We start from the raw sequence: 23,844 nt of genomic DNA on the forward strand, positions 1-23,844 counted from the left end.
TTGCATTAGAATTTCTAATGAGTAAAAGAAAAATGAAGATTTGCTACTATGATGATAAATTATTATGGAGCAATTCATAGTTAATAATTTTTATGTTTTTCCCTTTTCTTTTTGATGCTCTCATGAGTTATGACCAATGTTTTTGGTCAATCAATGTTTGCGTTTAGCATATAGTTTTCTTTTCGGGGTTTATGATTCCAACGAAAGCAAAAAGAAATAAATGGTGTTCCCCACAATGAACAAACACATTCTCATATTGATTCTCTATCAATCCATTCTATAATCATATGTCAAGGCAATTCATACAATTATTTGTGTCATGTGGATTCAAACAAATAAATTCTTATTTCTTTTTCAACTGCTTATATTTAATATATATTGTATATAGATTTAATTTTGATAAATTACATGAAATTTAAATGTCAAATTTTACAATTTGTTTAAGACTTGTTTGAAATCCATACTGAAATTCGCTATGTGGATTAAAATACAGTGCCAAAGTATATGACCATGGTGGGATGATTGGGTTTAAAAGTAGATAGAAGATTCACTAACTCATTTAAAGCTTTTTTTTTTGTTAATTTGTTGAATATCAAAACCAAAGATTAATCCTTTTGCATGTATTAAGGGAAATTTAAACTCCTAATACTTAATTAAATAGTTAATAAATTAATCGTTTGACCAACCTAAACTGATTAGAAGTTGTGTGTGTAACTAAGACCAAGAGAAATGTTTATTTTAAGTTTGTTATTTATGATCTACAATATACATTAAATTATCACCTATAATTTTGAAACCCAATTATTTATTAAAATATATATTTTATACACAACAAATAATATCAATTATCATATTAATTATGCCAATGAATTACTCAATTAAGAGATTGTGGGTTCGAGTTCTATCTTTGGTAAAAAAAAATTATTATATTAATTATTATATATTTGTATAAATTTTTAATTTGTATTTTATTAATAATTAATTTTTAGCGTGTAAATAATATAGTCGTTATATTTATATATTATTGTATTGCTTTTTATAAAATGGCAAGTCAAAACCAAATAAATGGAGAAATTAACAGAGGAATCCCCATTTGTGGTAACCTCATTAATTCCATCACATTCATTGAACAACATTATTGCTACTAATAACTCTCTCTTACAACACAAACACCAACGTTTTCATTTCATTTCAGAATTTCAGAAACACTCAAATAATAAACGCACCAACCACCACGCCACCTTTTAAGTGAGAGAAAGAAAGAGAATTGGAATTAGAGAGAGAAAGAGAGAAAAAAAAAAGTGCTTTTAGTTTTGAGTGCATACCCCTTGTCTCAAATTCAGTGCTACTCAATCTCAATTTCAATCCTGACTTCATTTTCGCTTTCAAGTCAGAAACTTTTTTTGTGGGCTGCTGAGATCTGGTTTCTGCCATGGACGTTCTTCAGCTGCAGAGGAAGCTAAGAGAGCACCAAGCTGCCATGCTTCGAGAGGTTCATAAATCATAATATTATAATTTTCTGTTCTTTTTTTTTTTTATCTTCTATATTAGTTTTCTTTTATTCCCACAGAAAATCAGGGTTCAGTTTTTTCAGGTCAACGGCAAGTTTTTTTTTTTTTTTTTCTTTCTTCTCTATCATAATTACATTCAGTTATATCTTAATAATAATAATAATAAATTAAAATAATTAATAAATATGTATATGACGTTGGTGTGTTGTCCCTTTGTTTGAATTTTTGGTTGGAGAACTTTGTGTGTTTTTATTGGGGAACTAATGATTGGTGTGATGTCACTTTCTTTTGAAAAACAAGATAAAAATTGAATTTTTCCCACACCCCCTTTTTTTTTTGTTCATTTGTTGAAACAAAAGACAAACAAAATTTGTGTACTTTGGTTCTTGTTATTAGGAAGTTATGTAGTCCCACAAAGTTATGATGATGATGATGATGATGATTATGTTTTTTCCCCTTCAATATTGTGATTGTGATTATGATGTGATTCTTGGTTTTGGGGAAAATAGGGATTTCTGGATGATCAGTTCAGTCAGCTTCAGAAACTTCAAGATGAGAGCAGTCCTGATTTTGTGATTGAGGTTGTCAAAATGTTCTTTGATGATTCTGAGAAACTTCTTAACAACATGACAAGAGCTTTGTGAGTATTATTATTGTTGATTAGCTAACTTTGTATCAGAATCCTTTTATCTGATCTATACAATAGATATAGGTACAAGTTTTATTATAATCAATTAAACATAATAAAAACATATCAGAGGATTTAAATTTCTTTATGTTTTCTTGAATAAATTTTCATTTAACTGTTGAATTGTGATTTTGTTTTGACTTTTACAGAGGACAAGTACCTGTGGATTTCAAGCAAGTAGATGCTCATGTTCATCAGTACAAGGGAAGCAGTGCAAGGTATTAACAATAAATCAATAATAATAGGGTTTGGCTATTTTTTTTTTTAAAAATTTTTTGGTTAAAAGAGTTAAAGTAAAAAGTTTTTATTCTTTTAATGTATTGAAAATTTATAAAAAAAATTGCTTTTTATTAAAACTTTCTGTGTAATATTTTTAACAAATGCTTTAACAAAACCCTAATAATAATAATAATAAAAGTGAATACACAAAATATTTAATTATCTATTTTCTTGAATATCTAATATATTGAATCTCTTTGGAAATATGTAATTTGGAGATTGGAAAAACTTGTGATGATTTGCCATTATTTGTTGTAGTGTTGGGGCTGCCAGAGTTAAGAATGTCTGTGCCACATTCAGAAATTTTTGTGAGACTCAGAATCTTGAAGGGTAAAAACTTCTAATTCCTTCTCTCACCACTTCACTTCCCTGCAGAAAAAAAGAAAAAAAAAAAAAAGAAAAGCATTGTTGAATCTTTGAACATATTGGCTTCATGGGATTTTTTTTTTCAATATATATGTATATAGGCATGACAAACAAAAGTGATGTGTTATTCATATAAAGAGTTTACTCTTGAATCACCACAAGAGAAATTTTTTTTTTTTTACAGAAAAAATATTATTATTATTATTATTATTATTATTATTATTATTATTATTATTATTATTGAAATAAAACGGAAAGAGAAAATAAAGATAATATCTAGATTTAAATGTAATAGGAAAATTATAAATTTATTAACAACTTTCAATTAAGATCTTTTGTTATAAATATTATTCCTATTAAAGAATGATTGCACAATTATTATACTAGATCTTTTTCTCTTTTTGATAAAGAAAAAGAAAATATGGAAATTTTATTTTATTTTTCAATTATAAAGATTCCACGGGTAAACTTTGATTGAGCAAACATGATTGGAACACCATGATTAGAGTGCTTGAAATACTTTTCACTTTGTTATTTGCAATCCTATTATTACATGGACCACTAATAATAACCCATATGAAAAATTAATACTAACTCATGATTAGTTGCCCAATTGTGTCTCATTAAAAGCTAAATTCTTAGACTTATTTTTATTTAAAGTGGTAAAATTGTAAAAGAAAAAATTTGGACAACTAAAAATATGAATTAGTGTTAGTTTGCTACTTGGTGTAAATATAATAGTAGTAGGTTTGAGTGTATTTCCAATATTACCCCTCCTTAAAATTGGTGCAGGTGTGTGAGATGTTTACAACAACTCCAAAATGAATACTCCCTACTCAAGAACAATCTTCAATATTTATTTAGGGTAAGTTATAAGCACTATGATATCTTGTTCTATTTGGTATTTTTATTCTTAGATTCATGTACAAAGGGGAATAGAGAGTATATATATATATATAATGTTTATAATATGTTCCATGTATTGATTATTGCAGCTTCAAGAACAAATCCAAGCTGCTGGTGGTTCAATTCCAACAATAGAATAGAGGGAAGTGACATGATTACCAATTGTTGAAAAATGAAAAAATCAGAACAATGTGAAGCTTTGGATATAACGGCTGATTTTTGTTGTTTTTTCATTTGGAAAGAAAAAAAAATTCTGATTTAATCTTTCATAATTATATCTAGAGTTTAATTAAACAGTGGGATAATGGTGATGTGAATAAACATTTTGTGCCTAGTTTGCTACATATGTATGTGATTCTTTTTTCCAATAGACTCTTGTTGTTTATAGCTTCATGCGTTCGTTTTATAATGTGTTACCAAAGAGCTTTTTTTTTTTTTTTGGTCATGACCAAAGAGCTTGTTCTGTTTTGTGTTTTTGGTCAAATTTTTTATTTTTGGATAACAGGGCCCACTTTACCGGGCTCGGGAAAGGGCCCAGCCCAAAAACCTTATTGGTCAAACTTGAACGAGTGGTCAAACTTGGCCCATTTATCCTTTAATAGATTTAGATATGGCATTAATTATTGTTATTGATTACCCTATTATAATTTGAATACAGTTAACATTCAAAGAACCTGCAGCTGAGGGCAAATTAAGTAGTAGATGTTGTGATAAGATAGCGGGAGGTGGATGCCCATTTTCCACAAGGCTCATGTTTTTAAAGAGAATCTTATTTAATGTAATTTGAAAAACTATTATCATATGTGCCTATAAATAGAGGCTTATGTCTCTGATGATAACACATCAATAAAAAGCATTTTTTTTTCTCTCTCTACGAAGCTTTTCTTCCTCTTCATATTACAAATATAGTATTAATATATAAATCATAGTTATTATGGTAGGATGATATTAATATTAGTGAATATTAATATTAGAGTCTTTCATTTATATTTCTTTATTTTATCTTTCTTATTTAGTTATTTTATAACACGTTATCAGCACGAAACTCTGATCAAATTTTTAGGAAGATTCAGGTAACAAATTTTTATTATGTTGAAGCTCTCTCATCTTGAATTTAATGCTCTTGATATATCTGGAAATAATTATTTATCATGGATACTAGATGTTAAAATCCATCTTGATTCAATGGATCTTGAAGATACCATTAAGGCTGAAAATAATACATCCCAGAAGGATAAAGCCAAAGTCATATTTTTCCTTCATCGTCATCTTGAAGTATGATTGAAAAATGAATATCCCACATTAAAAGATCCTGCAGATCTGTAGAAAGACCTTGAAGAAAGGTACAATCATGTGATACTTTCTCAAACCCGATATGTTAGAGAAAATTTTCTCGACCTTCCATACCTCGATTGTGCTCCTGCAGCAGTAGTATCGAGAAAAAGAATTTAAAAATATTCTGAGTTAATTTCTTGCTTTCTTGTTGTTGAACGCCAACAATGAGTTGCTCTTAAGAAATCATGAAGCGCGCCCAGATGGCGCCGCCCCATTTCTTAAAGCAAATGTGACAATTATAACCCCAGAAGAGGTAAATGGCAAGATTTTGATAATAGGAAAAATTATGGAAGAAAAAGAAATTATATTCACAAGAAAAGATTCCACCAGAAGTGGGATAAGGAAAGAAACAATGGGCAAAGTAAATCAATTGAGGATAAATACTTCCGTTGTGGTGGAAAGGGCCATTGGTCACGTACCTGTCGTACCCCAAGGCACCTAGTTGATCTTTATCAAGCATCCTTGAAAAAGGATGACAAAGTAAAGGAAACAAATTTTGTTTCAAATGATAAAAATTCTACCACTCATTATGATGTATCTAATTTCTTTGAGGATCCTGAAGGAAATGTTGGCTATTTGATCAATGATGAAATAGTTTAATATATGTGTTTGTTAAGTATTCATGTGAATAATTTTACTTTGCATGTACTTCTACTCATTTTATTATTATTATCATTTGTGTTTGAAGAAAAATGGCAAGGATATATTCTGAAGATATTTGCCTTGTGGATAGTGCAAGTTCGCACACTATTCTTAAAAGTGATATATTTTACCCATCTTGTGCCAAAAGAAGAGTATGTTAATACTATTATTGGCTCAGGCAATGTGATAGAAAGCTCCGGAAGAGCTATAATTTTGTTTCCTGGAGGAACAAAATTTGTAATAAATAATGCACTATTATCTACCAAGTCTCTAAGGAACTTGTTGAGTTTCAAAGATATTCGCCGAAATGGATATCATATTGAAACGATGAATGAGGAAAATCATGAGTATTTATGTATCACAACTCATGATTCAAATAAGAAAGTTATATTAGAAAAATTACCCTCACTTTCATCTGGATTGTATTATACCAAGATTAGTGCAATTGAATCACATGCCATTGTAAACCAGAAGTTTACTAGCCCAAATGAATTCATAACTTGGCATGATAAATTGAGTTATCCGAGAACAACCATGATGAGGAGAATTATTGAAAACTCTCATGGATATTCACTAAAGAACCAGAAGATTCTTAAATCTAGTGAATTTTGTTGTGCTGCATATTCTCAAAGGAAGTTAATTTTAAGGCCATCACCAGTAAAGATTGGATTTGAGTCCCCTGAATTTCTAGAAAGGATTCAAGGTGATATATGTGGACCTATTCATCCACCATGTGAATCTTTTAGATATTTTATGGTCCTAATAGACGCATCTTCGAGATGGTCACATGTGTGCTTATTATCTTCTCGCAACCTGGCGTTTGCGAGATTACTGGCTCAAATTATTCGATTAAAAACACAATTTCCAAAAAATCCAATCAAAGCAATTTGTCTTGATAATGCTGATGAATTTACTTCCCAAGCTTTTGATGCTTATTGTATGGCTAATGGAATAAGTGTTGAACATCCAGTAGCTTATGTTCACACACAAAATGGGTTAGCAGAATCACTTATTAAATGCCTCCAATTGATTGCTAGACCCTTGCTTATGAGAACAAATCTCCCAACCTCGGTTTGGGGGCATGCTATTTTACATGCCGCAGCACTTATTCGTTTGAGGCCAACAAGTTATCATCAGTTCTCTCCTATGCAATTAGCTTTTGGCCAGCAGCCAAATGTCTCCCATTTAAGAATATTTGGGTGTGCGATATATGTTTCCATTGTACTACCTAATCGTACCAAAATGGGACCCCAAAGAAAATTAGGGATATATGTTGGATATGATTCTCCCTCTATAGTGAGGTATCTTGAGATACAAACGGGAGATGTATTTAAAGCCCGGTTTGTGGATTGTCATTTTGATGAATCAAAATTTCCAACATTAGGGGGAGAGAATAAGCTTCTTGGAAAGGAACTTAATTGGAATGCATCATCGTTGATGCATTTAGATCCTCGATCAGGGCAATGTGAACTAGAAGTTCAAAAGATTATACATTTGCAAAGAATAGCAAATGAATTGCCTGATGCATTTTTCGATACAAAGAGGATAACTAAATCTTATATACCAGCGGAAAATGCCCCAATTCGAATTGATGTCCCAGTAGGACAAGTAGCCACTGAAGCAAATTCACGCCAGAAGCGTGGCAGGGTGGAAAATGCCCTAATTCGAATTGGTGTCCCAGTAGGACAAATAGCCACTGAAGCAAATTTACGCCAAAAGCGTGGCAGGTCTGTCGGTTCCAAAGATAAAAATCCTCGAAAGAGAAAAGAGGTAAATATTCCTGTTGAAAAAGACATTGTAAAGACACCTGCAGTTGTCCAAAATTCTGATATAACGCTAGAAGACGTTCAGGTACCTGAAATTTGTGAAAATGACGAGATCTCGATAAATTATGTCTTTACAGGAGAGAAATGGGACCGAAATAAGACAATTGTCAATGAAATATTTGCATATAATGTGGCATTGAATATTATGCATGAAAGTAAGGATCTTGAGCCAAGATCAGTCGAAGAATGTCGACAAAGGAATGATTGACCAAAATGGAAAGAAGCCATGAAGGCTGAGTTAGACTCACTTGCAAAACGTGAAGTCTTTGGACCTGTAGTCCGTACACCAGAAGATGTAAAACCTATTGGATACGGTGGGTATTTGTGAGAAAACGAAATGAGAAAAATGAAGTTGTGCGCTATAAAGCCCGACTTGTGGCACAAGGTTTTTCACAAAGGCCCGGTATAGATTATGAAGAAACGTATTCCCCTGTAGTGGATGCGATAACATTGCGTTATTTGGTCAGTTTATGTGCATATCATAAACTGCATATGCATTTAATGGATGTGGTAACAGCCTATTTATACGGCTCATTAGATCAGGATATCTATATGAAAGTCCCTAAAGGACTAAAGATATCTAAACCATCCAATGAATATTCACAGGGGTTATACTCAGTTAAATTGCAAAGATCTTTATACGGTCTAAAGCAATCTGGACGAATGTGGTATAATCGTCTTACTGAGTATCTGGCCAAAAATGGATTCAAAAATGATGATATTTGTTCATGTATTTTCATAAAGAAATCCGCATATGGATTCATTATAATTGCTGTGTACGTTGATGATTTAAATATCATTGGAACTCCTGAAGAGATTCCAACAATTATAAAAACTCTAAAGGAAGAGTTTGAGATGAAAGATCTTAGAAGGACTAAATTTTGTCTCGGCCTGCAGATCGAGCATACAAAAAATGGGATCTTTATTCATCAAGCAACATACACAGAGAAGATCTTGAAAAGATTTTATATGGATAAGTCACATCCATTAAGTACCCCAATGATCGTAAAATCTTTGGATATGGAAAAGGATCAATTCCGTTCTAAAGAAGAGAATGAAGATACCCTTGGTCCTGAAGTACCATATCTTAGTGCCATTGGAGCGCTAATGTATCTTGCTAATAATACGCGACCTGACATATCATTCGCGGTGAATTTACTAGCAAGATATAGTTCCTCTCCAACCAGAAGACATTGGAGTGGAATCAAACAAATTTTTCGATATCTTCATGGAACGGTTGATATGGGATTGTTTTATCCCTATGGATCCAAGTCAAACCTAGTTGGCTATGTAGATGCCGGACACTTGTTTGATCCACATAAAGGGAGATCTCAAACAGGATACCTATTTACATATGGTGGTACAGCTATATCATGGAGGTCCACGAAACAGACGATAGCAGCAACCTCCTCTAATCATGCTGAAATACTAGCGATACATGAAGCAAGTCGCGAGTGTTTTTGGCTCAGGAGTTTGATCCAATATATCCTGTCATCATGTGAACTGATTGACCATAAGATAGCTCCAACTGTCCTGTTTGAAGATAATACAGCATGCATTGTTCAACTTAAAAGCGGATACATCAAAGGTGATAGAATAAAGCATATTTCTCCCAAATTCTTCTTCACTCATGATCTTCAAAATCAAGGGATAATTGATATCCAACAGATCTGCTCAAGTGACAATCTGGCAGATTTATTTACAAAGTCACTCCCAAAATCCTCATTTGAAAGATTGGTACATGAGATTGGGATGCGCCGATTTCGAGACATCAACTGATGTTGACAAGAGGGGGAGACTGTACTCTTTTTTCCTTGGTCAGGTTTTTTCCCATTGGATTTTTCTTGACAAGGTTTTTAATGAGGCAGTCCCTATCACTAAAGGATGTTGTACTCTTTTTCCTTCACTAAGGTTTTTTCCCACTGGGTTTTTCTTTAGTAAGGTTTTAACGAGGCAATAATCCTAAATGGTCATCCAAGAGGGAGTGTTGTGATAAGATAGCCTGAGGTGGATGCCCATTTTCCACAAGGCTCATGTTTCCAAAGAGAATCTTATTTAATATAGTTTGAAAAACTACTATCATATGTACCTATAAATAGAGGCTTATGTCTCTGATGATAACACATCAATAAAAAGCATTTCTTTTCTCTCTCTACGAAGCTTTTCTTCCTCTTCATATTACAAATATAGTATTAATATATAAATCATAGTTATTATGGTAGGATGATATTAATATTAGTGAATATTAATATTAGAGTCTTTCATTTATATTTTTTTATTTTATCTTTCTTATTTAGTTATTTTATAACAGTAGATACTGGATAGAAATTCTTAAATGTTGTGTGTGTATGTAATGTTGTATTATTCAATCTATCTAACCAAAAAAAAAAACATTTGAAGAACCTAATGGTCTTTTTCATGCTGCGTTTTTATCAAAAAATATTATTTGTACACTAAAATTAGTCATTAAAATCAGTCATTATATATTTATGTATAAATACATATATTATTTTGTTCATTTTATATTCTAACATATATTTTATACTAGTGAATAATTTTAATGACTGATTTTTAATATACACGTAACATAGTCGCCGTGACACCAATATCTATCACATCTAATAATCACCAAGATAATAAATTGTTTCAGTTATATCTGTAACAAATACTTTATATAAAAATATACCTTTCTTTCACCATGTTAAGTATAAAAATAATATTTATAAAAGATTACCGAAGAATGTAATTTATGGATTAAAAAGATGAGATCATATAATACAATTTCATTGTGCCAACCTCAAGATTTAAGTTTTACATACACGTTAATTAAATAATAAGAATTACAATAAATCAATGTTCAAATACAAAAATTATAATATATAACCATATCTTAGTTTGAATTTTAAAACTTGAACACTAAACGATAATTTTTTGTTTATAAAAAGCATAATAATAGTAAATAATAAAATACTGATATTGCTACTTCTTAAATTACCTGTATTCTCAGCAACATCGAATATGGCCGGGTATTCAATTTGCATAGAATCATCTAATATAATCGTGTTTTTAGTAATATCCTCAACTTCTTCAAAAATTTTTGAAAGATTTATAGTCAATTCCTTCAAGAATATTTTTCTTTGTATCAGGTGTCTTTCTTTTTCAGCTATGCACACTTCTTCTAAGTTTTTAGTATCTAAATTTGAATTAGATGTACTTGCTCCTGTAATCATTAGAGATAATACATCAAGTACTTTATATTATAAAAAAAGAAAAATGAATATATGTTAAATGTTTGAATCAGCTGAATTATGAATATATATTATGAAGGTAGTATTAAAGATAAAAGAAGTAAAATTTTAGTTTTGTGATAATTACAATCTATCATGCTTATCTTACCAAGTCTCTTTTGAATTAGCATAGTCTTCCTATTCAGTCTTGCATCCCTTTGCAATCTAATTCGATTTGTGTACTCCCATGAATCTATAATAATTATTTTGCATATACCAAAGTGCATGTTCCAAAAAAAAATCATCCAAAAAAAAATCTGTATTAATGCTATTTGAAATGTTCGACAACACCGATTGAGAATGCACACCATTGGAACTATCACTCGAATTTCCTGTAATTTTTTCATAAATAAATTTAGTAACATATTACGAAGACAATGTAAATTAATAATTTATTACTTGTCAATAGCTAAATAATATATAGAAAATATTATATTTTATGGGCTTTCATTCGGCCAAAATACTCATGACATGTTAGTTATTTTGTATACCCAATAAAAACTAAATATATAGAACTGACATACTTAAAAATGCCAAATAAAAAAATATATTATTCTAACTTAAAAACAAAAATGATAAAATAATTAATTTATTTTTTTATATAAAATATACCTTGAATTGTGCTTCGCTTTGTATTTTCTTTGTCTTTTAATATCAATTTTCTCTTCAATATAATCTTGCTTTCCTTTGGACTTCTTGCATCTTTCAATATATACCTAAAAATATTAAATAAATAAATTTTTTAACCAATTAAAAATATATATACATTATACATAATACATTTTTATTATCAAATTTTTTATATTATTAAAAAAATAAAGTAGTACACATATGACAGCGTTTATTTTTGGTATACATGTTCATCAAAATATAGATACAGGATTACACAGGAGTACATGTATGGTGTTTGTTTATTGAGATAAAAATGATGGAAGGTATAGTCATACACAAACACCCATTAAAAACATGTATTTTGTATCTCTCTAAAATGTTGAAACACTAATTTTTAATTTGAGACACTAATTTTTTTACAATTTTTTCTCATGTCTAACTTACCAAATAGAATATGTAAAATCGCACAGGTTTTATTTTCAATGGCCGCTTTAATTTCTTTTTTATTCTCATTTATTTAGTTACGTAAACATATTTTACAGAAAATAATATATATTTTTTTACAAAAGTATCTTTTTTCAAATAAATATAAGTTTAATCTCAGATCAATAAATTCAACTTATAGTTAAAATCTTTTTTTTTATTTCCTTAAATAAAGAGATTGAAAATGAATAACTTATAAGTAAAAAGAGAGAAAAAGATGAAAGTACTTCTATTGTTGTGCTGAGATAATCTAAAAAATAACAATGTAAACGAAGTAAATAGAAAAAAAATTATAAATGTGACAAATAAAAAAATTTAAATTTAAAAATCAAAACGGTTAAGAAGCCACTTAATTAGGAATTAGTATAAGAATTTTAAATTTTAAATTTTTAAATAGAGTCTTCTAATTAGCTAGTGTAAATTTAAAATTTTTAAATAAACTTCTTTAATTAAACGTTTGTTATTCATTAAGAATATAGGAATTTGTTAATTTAAAAATAATTTTTATTAGTTTCGTTATAAATAGTATCAATCCTATTATTTATCGATAAAAATAAATAAAATTAAATACAATCTAAAAATTAATAATTTTATAAATTACGTAAATTTAGAAAAAATACTTAAAAAGAGAGAAAAAGATGAAAGTACTTCTACAATCTAAAAGATAATAATAAAAATTTATAAATGTGGCAAGTAAAAAAATTTAAATTTAAAAATCGAAATGGTTAAAAACTTAATTAGAAATTAGTATTAGAAATTCAAATTTAAAATTTTTAAATAGAATTTTCTAATTAGATAGTATAAATTTTAAATTTTTAAATAAAATTTTCTAATCAAACGTCCGTTGTCCATTAGGAATATAGAAATATGTTAATTTAAAAATGATTTTTTTTAGTTTCAACATAAACAGTATTAACTTTATTATACTTTTTTTAAAATTTAAACAGTATTACATTTTTTTAAATAGTATAAATAACTTTACATCTTAATAAGACTGATAATTCTATTTTCTTTATTATAATCCTTTGTAATTAGCATAGTAGCTTATAAATTATATAAATTTTTAAAAAATATTCTCAAACCCAATTGCTTACGTAAAAATTAAAAAAAAAGTATATTTGAATTTAAATTTAAAATTCTAAACATAATACTTTAATTAAAAATTATAATTAGATTTTGTTTAAATAAGTACACATTAAAAATTAATAACTAAATCGACAATAATTCAAAGAAGAAATTTATAACTTTATGACATTAAATATTAAATTAAAAATTATCAGAATATCAACGGTGAGAATCAAATTAAAAATAAAACCACAAGTAATAACCAAATAACTTCAATTTATATTTAAAAAAATTCTAAATTCCAAACATAAAAATCGAAAAGAACAAAAAGAAAAATAACGACTCAAGAAAAGACAATGTTTCCACCAAAACAAACATATGCTTGGCATTATTCTATTAGATAGACTCTAAAAGGGATTTCAAAATATGTGCATCCAAATTCTCAAGTTTCTTTCTCAATCTTGATCTTCTTGCAAGTTGAGGTATCTCCTTCCACCTTCGAATCTTCCGACTCCGAGGATAGTCGCTTAGTTGGTGTAATAGCATTTTCCAACAATTCGAATTCATCATTGGCCGCAACTTCATTGGAATTCAAGCAACAAATTCTGTACAAAAAAACTACGTTAAATTAAAGACTTCTTTCTAACCTCTGATTTTATCTCACTAATATTTTTTTAATAAAATTAAGATCTAATTTTGAGAGAACAAACAAAAAAAAAATTATTTTTTAAACAAATACCTTAGCACCTTCTACTTTCTCCCCTTCAATGATTGAGGATGTCTTTGAAATTTGAAGCAAACCACCGGTGTAGTCAACATCTTAAAATTATAATTAATTATTATTATAAATTAGATACTACTAATGATCAAGGAAGCAAAAAATAAATTGATTTTTAATAGAAAGTACACTTATATATACTCACAATTTGAATAGGGTGAGCCTCTTTGAATTTATTGATGAGATCCACATTATCAGTCATTTTCTTAACTTTATAAGAAGGTGAAAATGTGGATTATCAGATATTTGAACTTCAACAATGAAGAGAAAGATCTTATCAATTAGGTTGAGCAAAAGTGTAGGTGTATCCGATAAATCTTCTTTCTGCAGGGTATTACATAATATATTAATAATAAATAATATAAAAAGTACCAATAAAAATATCTTCACTGATGCTTTTAGAAATAAATATTGGTTAGATCTTACCAATAGGAGTGGATTAAGTATCTCTACACAGCTCTTTCCCAAAATTTGTTTTGCCTCCTTGTCAAAGACTACATAACATGCACAGTCAGAATCATCAATGACACCAAGCTTTATTCGATACCTGCTTAAAAAAGAAAATAATATAAAAAAAATTAAATATAGACTTATTCAATATCTAATCCAATGTACATAGACTTTAATTTAAAAAAATAAATAAATAACCTTGGAGTCATGGATAAAAGGATATTAGTAGAAAATTCGCGTCTTCATCGAGCCAAACCATCTCAATTGAGTATGACAATGGAGAATTTTCGTAACTTGATAGTGTCCGTAACCGTATCACTCATATACGTACACACAAATTGTCGATTATAGGATTGATGTCAGCAATTTTGTGAATACCAGCCATTGGAATAAGTAGGGAGATTTTGGATATATGTAAAAAAAGGGGATTGATGTACTTTAAATTGTGGTGCTTTACATCTCTCATAACTTATCCTTTTATAGTTGCATCATAACTAAATTTTTTTAAATTTGGTTGACTTCAATTTAAAATTTAAAAAATAACAAACTAAGTAAAACAACCCAAACTTAAAATTTGAAAATAACAACCTAAATAAATAATAATTTAAAAATTCTAAACTAACGTAAATCTTTATTTATAGTAATATTAGTATGTAACAACCGAAGAATAATTAAGGTAAATTTTTTTAAAACTCTAAATTTCTTTAAAAGAATTTATGTAGCTGCAATTTAAAAAAAAATCAACAAAATTTTAAAAAATAATTCTAAAAAAATTAACATATTTTTAAAAAATAGTGTTAAAATATAAAAAAGAACTATCTAAGTAAAATCTAAATAAAATTTAAAAAATAACAACTTAAATAAAATAATTTGAAATTTAAAAAATAACAACCTAAGTAAAACAACCCAAACAAATAAAACAATTTAAAATTTAAAAAATAACAACCTAAGTAAAACAACCCAAACTTAAAATTTGAAAATAACAACCTAAGCAAATAATAATTTATAATTTATAAATATAAATCAAAAAATTTCTAGTGACGACACGTAAGCAAAAAAACTCCCAGACTCAACGTATGAGCGCCACGTCAGCAAATGAGCTTCCCATTTGTATACTATAAAGAAAAGATAAAGATAAAGATATAAAAACAACTATTATAAAAATAATATATTACTCTTTTTAAGAGTTGTCTTTGATTTTATTTTAAACTTCACTTCTTAAGTGTTGTCTAAAATTTTTAATAATTCTTAAAATAACAAAAATAACCCAAACGACAAGGCTTACTATTTTGCGGAGAAAAAGGGAGAAAAGAAGAGTCTCTCGTTCCTAGCAAAACCCCAACCCTAACGAAACCCCTAACCCCAATCCATTCCAAATGATTCATTCCTCTCTGGTTCTTCAATCCATTCGATGATGACGCGCGTTCCTTTATTGAGCTTCGATCTCAATCTCTGCTCAGGAATGAGCTTCGATCGTTGAGCTTCGATCTTCTCTGCTTGCGAATGAGCTTCGATCCTCTGCTCCTCTTCTTATTGAGCTTCGATTCTCTGCTCGTTGAGCTTCTATCTCTGCTAATTGAGCTTCGATCCTCTACTCCTCTTCTCATTGAGCTTCGATCCTCTCTGCTCGTGTTCATCACTGCCGGTTACTGTTCGATTATCACTGCTCGCGTTTTTTGTGAGATTCTCGTTTTTGGCATTCTTCTACAGGTACTAATGATTCTACCGTTCCTTCTCTATTCTATTTTATCACTTTTTTGTGTTTTGAATCCTAATTTTTGGTTAACCTTGTTGCTATGTGCATTAATTTTAAACTTGTTCTACTCTACTCTCACTGCTCCAAAAGCCGGTCAAATCACAAACCTAACAGAAACTCTGCAATAGCCGGCAGCAGAAGCGATTGCTTCCGTCACCGTCGTCGTTGTATAGATCGAACAGCACTAGCTTCACAATCGGCATCATTGCTAAGACCACGGAATTGCGAAAACCTTGGCAACTGGAATGGGAGACGTCGAATAAGGGGCTGAAAAAGTGGTCCGGAGACGGCAAAAATCGTGTTCCTCTCTTTTTGCATTCATCACAGTCGGTATGATGCTGCCTCTTTCCTTTCGCTTTTTTTGTTTTAGTGTTTTTGGTGATTTGATCCCTAATTGTAATACTGGTGATACTGTTGTTGTTGCTATTTGCAATGATAACTCGGTCTCATCCTCAAAGCTCGTGATGCTTTCTTTGTGTTTCTGCAGGTACTGATTTATTAGGAATATGCCCCATTACTTAATTGCTGCTAGTGGCTTTACTAAATTATATTATTTAAGTAAAATCACCAAAATTAATTAATTCATTCATTAATTATAAGATAATTTTGATGATAATTGTGATAGGTGCTATTAGATTGATTCTTTGGACACTTTGGCTCTACTCGGTGATCGTGACCGCTTTGCCACTTCCATTGAATGGATTGGTAAAAATATTCGCTTTGATATTGTGAGTGAATGGCTAAGCAGCTGAATTTCAAGTTTCTGTACTCAATTTGGAGTTAAGGATGAATTTAATTACTTTTTGGTCGGTTACAGAACAAAACTGTTTCTTTGTTTGAGACGACAATCAGAGTTCTTGGAGGATTGCTTTCGGCTCATCTTATAGTCAATGATTACGCTACGGTATCTGTTATATACATTATTATATACCTGCATTTTTGTATTTTGATAATAGTCTAGTGATTCTAACATTTGAGCACAGGTGAAAATGAAGTTATCCATTAATCATTATGTTTCAATTGGACATAGTTGAAAAACTGTTGATTCAAATGTGTTGGTTTACAGGGATGCGATGATTGGTGCCGTTCCAAGCTATGAGGAGCCGTATATTAAAGTTCCAAGGGTCTTAAGTATGGACTAAAAACTTTGTAAAGGTACTTGATTTGATACAAGGAAACAAGACTATGGTTTTGTACTCTGCATTTCTTGGTTCTTTTTATTGGAAAATGATCTAGCTCTTAATCTATATAACATTCATTTTTGTCATCATGAGTTTGTGTCCTGCCATTAGTCTCATTCTTATAAAACAATCATCTGTGTCCTTCATTCACAGCTGGTGATCACCACTTTAGTTCTCAGAAGGCAAGAGTTATAGCAGTTGATGCTAAAACTACCCAAGACACTAAACTATGTTTTTTTTTTGGAGCATTTGATTGTTTTCGATAAGTTGAAGGTTTTGTTTTCAATTTTCTAATCTCCAAAAAGAAAGAAACATTCTAGATATGTCCTATGTGCCAATATATACTATTGATTATGAATATGAATAGTTGATACTACGTCCAATGCATTAATCCATTAATCTATGCCTCAGCTCAGGGAATCTTAATAAGGACCTTAGCAAACCATTTATTGATAAGTGAGTATTTGATCCAGCCCGTATATATATATTTTTATATGTTATGTATTATTGTGAATAGTTTAGAATTATTTTTCTATTTAATTATGTTTTTGAGGTACTTAATTATATTTGAAATTTTATTGATTAGTTCAATTTAATTTATTTATACGCATGAGTGTCAATTTGTCATGCTTTTGATTGTTTCTTAATGCTCTTCAAATTTATGTGCAGTTCATTGAAGGTGGAGCAGAGGCTGAAATAAACTCATAGTGAAGTTGACTCGGTGAAAGACCTGAATGAATCAATCCTTCTTCAGGTATATAAAAAAGATAATTTTGACATAATAGATGGTGAAAAGCAGATATGTGTGAACTTCTCAGTATGCTAACTATATTTTGGAAATTAAATTTGAATAATGAATACATCTAATATTTAGTACAGAGACAGTCGAGCAACTTGCCTGTGTTTTTCCTGCTCATCTCAGTTGTTCATTTCTGTGTTTTTCAATGTTGATATAAGATTGTTGCTTTATTCGTACAAAGTGACACCATGCTTTGGTTAAATAACCAGGATGAAGAACATGAAAACAAAGGAAAAGATGAGAGCTGTGAAGCTGCTGAAAGCGGTGCATCTGAAAGGGAAGATGCAACTGACGAGGTAATGGTTAGCTTCTGGTTCTTTTTTCTTCTGCAAAAAAACCTTGAATATACCGAGTTATTATGAAGTTTAAATTTGTAATATATCTCTTTGTTAGTTAGCTCCATATTTATATAGAAGTTAGTTTAGTTAGTGGCAAGAATAGAAGATTGAGATCTCTCTTTGCACATAGCAGAATCTTGAAGCTTCTTCTCTGTTTTCTATTCTCTCCTCACACATCAGCTCTGTTTTCTATTATTATAATTTTTTAGTTTTAATGATAAGTTACTTATTTTTTTGTTGTGTATTATTTGCAGATTTAGCATATGGGACAAGTCAAGCATGGATATAAAATATGCAAGTAGATTGACATCTTTTTTACAAATATTACTATTTTGTTATGACAATTATTGTTAGATAAGAATTTTATTATTTTGTCGAGAATTATTGATGAATATGTATTTGAAATACTAATTGAACATTTTAATATCTATTTTAATTTTTACTTTATTATTAGTTATTTTGTCTCTTTTATAAATTTTTTCTGTTGTGCATAAATTTATTTATTAATTAAAATAATTACATATGTATGAACAAAAAATTTTATTGTAAATTTTATTTTTTTTGTATTTTTATTACAAAAATAACTTTTATTTTTGCTCAAAAGGCAACTCTCTTATTAGTTGCATATTTTGAATATTAGACAACACTTGTATGGTTGCATATCCAAAAGAAAAAGCAACACTTGTATAGGTTGCATATCCAAAAGAAAAGGCAACACTTCAAAGAATTGCAAATTCAAATTTATAAGCAACTCGTAAAAGGGTTGTATTTTATTGCAAATAGACAACACTTTTTAGTAGTGGCCAAAATATAAGAGAAAAGACAACACTGCAAAAGTGTTGTCTCAAACACACCTTTGAAGTGTTGTTGTTTTTCAACCAAAGGCAACACTTACCAGGTGTTGTCCTCAAAAGCGTTGCTTTTGAAGCAAAAAAGTGTTGCCTTGATCTAAGGCAACGGCTGCATATGCAACGCCACCCAAAAACGTTGTCTTAGGTCAAAAAGTGTTGCCATAGATCAAAAGCAACCTTTTATCAGCCTTTAGACAACACTTATTAAATGTTGCCTCAACTTAAAAATGTTGTAGTGAGGGCCAATATTTTTATTAAAATTTGGCCAGTACTTAATCAGTAAAAGAGAAATGAATAATCTCATGTCATTAGATGAAATTTCATACCATTAAAAATATTAATGATAGTTAATTGATTACTACAAATCATAAAAATGGTCCCCTAACATTTCTCTTAAAAGAAAGTGAATCAGGAATACAAAAGATAAGAGAGACCGAGTTCTATGTTTATTTCTTAGGACTATGACTGAATATTGTGTTTGATGATTAGAGATTAGAATTAAAATTTCAGTGTATTTAGTATTTCTAAAAAAATAGGAGACACCGAAATTGAAATTTTTAGGGATGAAAATTAAAACTTTTATAATATATTTTTTAAATATTCTCATTTAACTTTTTAAATTTTAAATCTATTTCTCAATTTTCATATTTATCTTATACTAAACTTAATATTGAGATATAAGTCAGTTTAATATATTTTACACTAAATATAATATAAAAACTTAATTCAATCTCTGTCGTTCAATTTCGGTCTTTCTTCAAAAAATAGCCTAAAAAAATTACTTTAATTAATAGATTATAAATCATGCTACACAACCAATAATTTTATAGTCATAGTCATGCACATATGTTTTATCTCTCTTTTTCTTTGAATGGAGAAAATAAAAATGAGTTTGCTTGCTATATATATAATATATTAAGTATTAACTAAACAAGTCTTGGTTGCCTAGACACTCTTATTATTAAGTATCACTAATAAAATGGTTAAATTTTGAGGGGGAAAGAACCTTATAATCATTGATTGATTGCACATGTATAGGTGGATGAAAAGGACAACACAAGAAAGTTGCATTCATAGACACAAAGAATGAATACAACATAGAGATATAGTACTAATAACACATGCACCAAGTTTTTAGAGCTACCACCTCAAACTCCATAAATTGAAGCTTGAGTAATAAACAGAAAAAGTTGGTCCTTTTGGTGGCTATAGTTCGGTGTAATAATAATCCTCCCCCAACTTCCCTCATGACAAGGTCATTTTTTCAATTAGGATTATGGGGATTTTATTAAACATAAAGAATTTTTGCTTTTGAAAATAGATATGTATAATTTAGTTCATTATGTAGATATTTTTATTAATTTTGTAACATTTTTTATTGACTTATTTATCCAAAACAACTTAATTATATTTGTAGATATAAATACATATATTTGGTTTTCTGTGTTTTATCCTTTTTTTCCTATGATCTCTCAATCAAACACTATAAATAAAGTATTATATCACATCCAATGTATGCAATAAATAAATAAATAAATAAAGTCTTTTGCATATATCTTTACTAGTTAACCTAGTTCATGATTTAGGTTATTTTAAAAAATTAGCCACAATTTTGACCTAGCAAAACCCTTATGTTATTACCTTTAATTTATTTATAGTATCTAGCAAGTGTTTGCACCATTCTAATGTCTCCCCATTATGTGTATTGTGTAAGATTGGATAGCAATGAGTATTTTTGTTAGTTATTGCGTCCCCATTGCCATTATATAAAGGTATGTGCGTGGGTGGTTTATTGGAGTGGTAGTCAACTAGTCATAAGGCATGCATGCACTATGCCTCTTTGCTTTTCTATATCTTTTCGGTTTGGGACCAAACTCACAACCATTATTCTATCACTCACTCACACATGTATATATACCAATTTATCTTTTAATTAACTATTCTCAATTTATCATGAATTCTGTTAACATAGGCGAATTTTCGTTTCAAAATTTTGTTTTTTACGTAACAATCTTTTATAAATAAATATGTCACAATAGTTAACAGTACAAACATGCATTATCGTTAAATTTTATGTAATGAATTGATAGAAAAACATAATGTGTCTACGGTTTGCTATTGTAAAAGATCAAATTACTACTTTTTTTTTTGTTTTTAAGAACTAATTATTTTGAAATCAAAATCTTTGTGGAACTAATTATTATTTTACCCTTAAATGTATGTATTTTTTTGGTGACTCCTTAAATGTATATGTATGTATCTATAGCTAGGTTGTATATTATTCAATACTTTTATTCTTTTTGTTTTGATATAAATTAATTGTTTTATTGTCACTTCTCTTCAATTTGTGCTAATTTGCTTTATATCTTACCTTCGAGTTTTCAATGCTATTTGATTTTGGCACAAAAATCAGAACAAACTATACATACTAACAAATAGGCTTATTAGATATAGAAAAAGTAAATAAAGAATAAATCTTGAAATCATAGCTTGATTTTACAGCAGTGTAACTTTTGCTCCAAGCATATGTATAAATCTCAAAAATGATTTAATTTTTACCCAAAAAAACCTTCAATGATTAGAGTAGTAGTAGCTGCTATGTATTTATGAGTTACTATACTTACTACTAGGTAGACATTTATATATGTTGAAACTGAAATGGGCGAAGTATATTGTTATGAATCACAATCACTTATTACACTATTAATGGAACAAATATTATGCATTCAGGTTTTATATCAAACCCTTTGGTTGATATGGAAAATTGGCAAAGTATTGAAACATGATAACTTAAAATAGAATTAAAATCATTTATTATTGTGATATTTAGAGATATAGGACAGATTACATACCAAAATTAAATAATAACATAACTCATATGTATCACACACACAAATATGCATCATGTATGTGATGATGTGAGTATGAGTTGAGTGTGAGGTTGAGTTTACATTCATAATAATTGTTTTCAAAAGAAATTATTAAATTACATACAAGAAATTTTTAATAGACCAAATTTAATTTGAGAGTGATAGGTTAAAATACAAAAATATTTGATAACAAAAAAATGAAAAAATAATAAATAGGTTCTTAATTTTTTTATCTGTGGACATTTAAATTTTCAAAAATTAAAAAATATATTTAAGTTACGACATTTTCAAAATTTGGGTATATCGATCCCTCATGTTCACTTGAGTCTGTCAGACCCAACAAAAAAATCAAACGAAATTTTTGTTGTACTGACCTAGTTGATAAGATGCATAAGTGAAAAAGTTTTTAAAATGAGACAATTTAGAACCAAAAATCAATGTATTCATGTTTTGAAGATGTCAGATACTTATATATATTTTTAAATCTTTAGGAATTTAAATGTCTGCGGACTAAAAAGTTAGGAATCGATTTGTTCTTTTCTCAAAAAGAATTAATTAAAAACAACCATAACTTATTTTTTAATATTTATTTATTATTGTAATAGTTAATAAATACTATATAAAGCAAATTTTAACTTTTTTTTTGTCTTTCTAATATTCATTAAAATAAGAGAAAAGTTTAGAAATTTGCAAATTTTCATTTATATTTATTAGTAATTTTAGTCATTACACACACTCTACTAGTGTATTTGAACTTTTTTTCCCTTAATATAAGTGATAAAAATACATTGATAACGAAATAATGAAAAAAATAAATAAATAGTGTTAGTCTTATAAATTTATAATATATCTTCATAAATAATTTAAGATTGTAAATTTAAATAAATTAATATAAAATTATATTAAAATTTATACTATTAAAAAAATAATAAATAATTTAAGTATACTAATAACAAAATAACAATAACAACAAAGTTTTATTATATTAGATAAAATTATTAGCTATATGTATCAAATGACGTTATTGTGTCATATTATAAATTATATCAATAGTGGGACTTATAAACCAATAATTCAAGTGTATTATATATGTAAATATTTTTTATTTTATTTTTTTAAGAAAAGAAATAGAAAAATAGTAACCCTCTCAATATTATAAGCTTGCATTGAACTCCAAGGTGAGAAAGAGCATCTAGTTCAGTCCTAATGCTGCCAATTTTTTCTATTATGAACTTCAACATGAATGTATCTTAGCTGTCATTCACTCCCTTCACTATCTCTCTCACCCTTTATTTGTTGTTTAGAGATTTGGATATTTATTTTGTACCATGCTTTTGGCTCACTTGGTGTCTTCTTCAAACGTTTATCATAATTAGTTATTTGTTTGTTAATAAATGTAATATGTATATATAAGATTTGGTTACATACATGTGAACAATTAACAGTTATTTTATTAGTTGACAAAAACAAGATTTTCCTGTCCTCTTTCTGCTACCCTATGGATAAAGACATGTGATAATGTCCATTTATTTTGTTTCCCCCAACATTTGATAACAAAGTATTTAATTTCTTTAGGTGAAAAATATCAATTATTAATCTTGAATTATTAGTCTTAATTAATAATCATGCATATAGTGTTAAATTTTCAGATTAAATTTAAAATGAAGAAGTTGATTTTGATATGTTCTATATAATGTATTAGCAGCATTTAACTCGAGGTAACAAGTATAAAAATATATGACAACAATATATATAATCAAGAATATAACATAAAGTATTTTATCCTAGTCTATATTTAAGTTTATCTGATCTAAAGAATAT

The 23,844-nt window shown here is 28.6% G+C and overlaps 1 protein-coding gene and 1 long non-coding RNA gene across 7 annotated transcripts; both read left to right on the plus strand.

The window, feature by feature from the left end:
- Window positions 1–1,044: 1,044 nt before the first annotated feature.
- On the plus strand, window positions 1,045–4,137 carry LOC112728468 (histidine-containing phosphotransfer protein 1). 2 transcript variants are annotated; one of them, XM_025778606.3, is made up of 6 exons: window positions 1,045–1,492; window positions 2,021–2,151; window positions 2,349–2,417; window positions 2,737–2,808; window positions 3,637–3,709; window positions 3,840–4,137. In XM_025778606.3, the coding sequence occupies exons 1-6, from the start codon at window positions 1,433–1,435 to the stop codon at window positions 3,888–3,890; spliced, it is 456 nt and encodes a 151-aa protein (XP_025634391.1). In that variant the 5' UTR covers window positions 1,045–1,432; the 3' UTR covers window positions 3,891–4,137. The 2 variants fall into 2 exon arrangements, with proteins under 2 accessions (XP_025634391.1, XP_025634392.1); XM_025778607.2 differs by lacking the exons at window positions 3,637–3,709; window positions 3,840–4,137 and having other exon boundaries at window positions 1,068–1,492; window positions 2,737–2,812.
- An 11,334-nt stretch (window positions 4,138–15,471) lies between these two features.
- On the plus strand, window positions 15,472–18,755 carry LOC112728469 (uncharacterized). 5 transcript variants are annotated; one of them, XR_003166254.3, is made up of 9 exons: window positions 15,479–15,938; window positions 16,075–16,314; window positions 16,443–16,471; window positions 16,610–16,712; window positions 16,802–16,888; window positions 17,051–17,139; window positions 17,835–17,919; window positions 18,174–18,260; window positions 18,557–18,755. It is a non-coding gene; the product is annotated as an uncharacterized lncRNA (long non-coding RNA). The 5 variants fall into 5 exon arrangements; XR_003166257.3 differs by having other exon boundaries at window positions 16,075–16,310; XR_003166256.3 differs by lacking the exon at window positions 16,443–16,471 and having other exon boundaries at window positions 15,472–15,938; window positions 16,075–16,310.
- The last annotated feature ends 5,089 nt before the right edge of the window (window positions 18,756–23,844 follow it).

The sequence above is a fragment of the Arachis hypogaea genome, chromosome 12 (genome assembly GCF_003086295.3).
Source record: "Arachis hypogaea cultivar Tifrunner chromosome 12, arahy.Tifrunner.gnm2.J5K5, whole genome shotgun sequence".
Taxonomy (NCBI): Eukaryota; Viridiplantae; Streptophyta; class Magnoliopsida; order Fabales; family Fabaceae; genus Arachis; species Arachis hypogaea.

Bases quoted from the DNA above. Each gene is read 5' to 3' on its own strand.
- LOC112728468 (XM_025778606.3), top strand. From the start codon at position 1,433: ATGGACGTTCTTCAGCTGCAGAGGAAGCTAAGAGAGCACCAAGCTGCC. The intron at 2,418-2,736 runs GTATTAACAATA...TATTTGTTGTAG, and splicing joins TACAAGGGAAGCAGTGCAAG to TGTTGGGGCTGCCAGAGTTA. The intron at 3,710-3,839 runs GTAAGTTATAAG...TGATTATTGCAG, and splicing joins ATCTTCAATATTTATTTAGG to CTTCAAGAACAAATCCAAGC.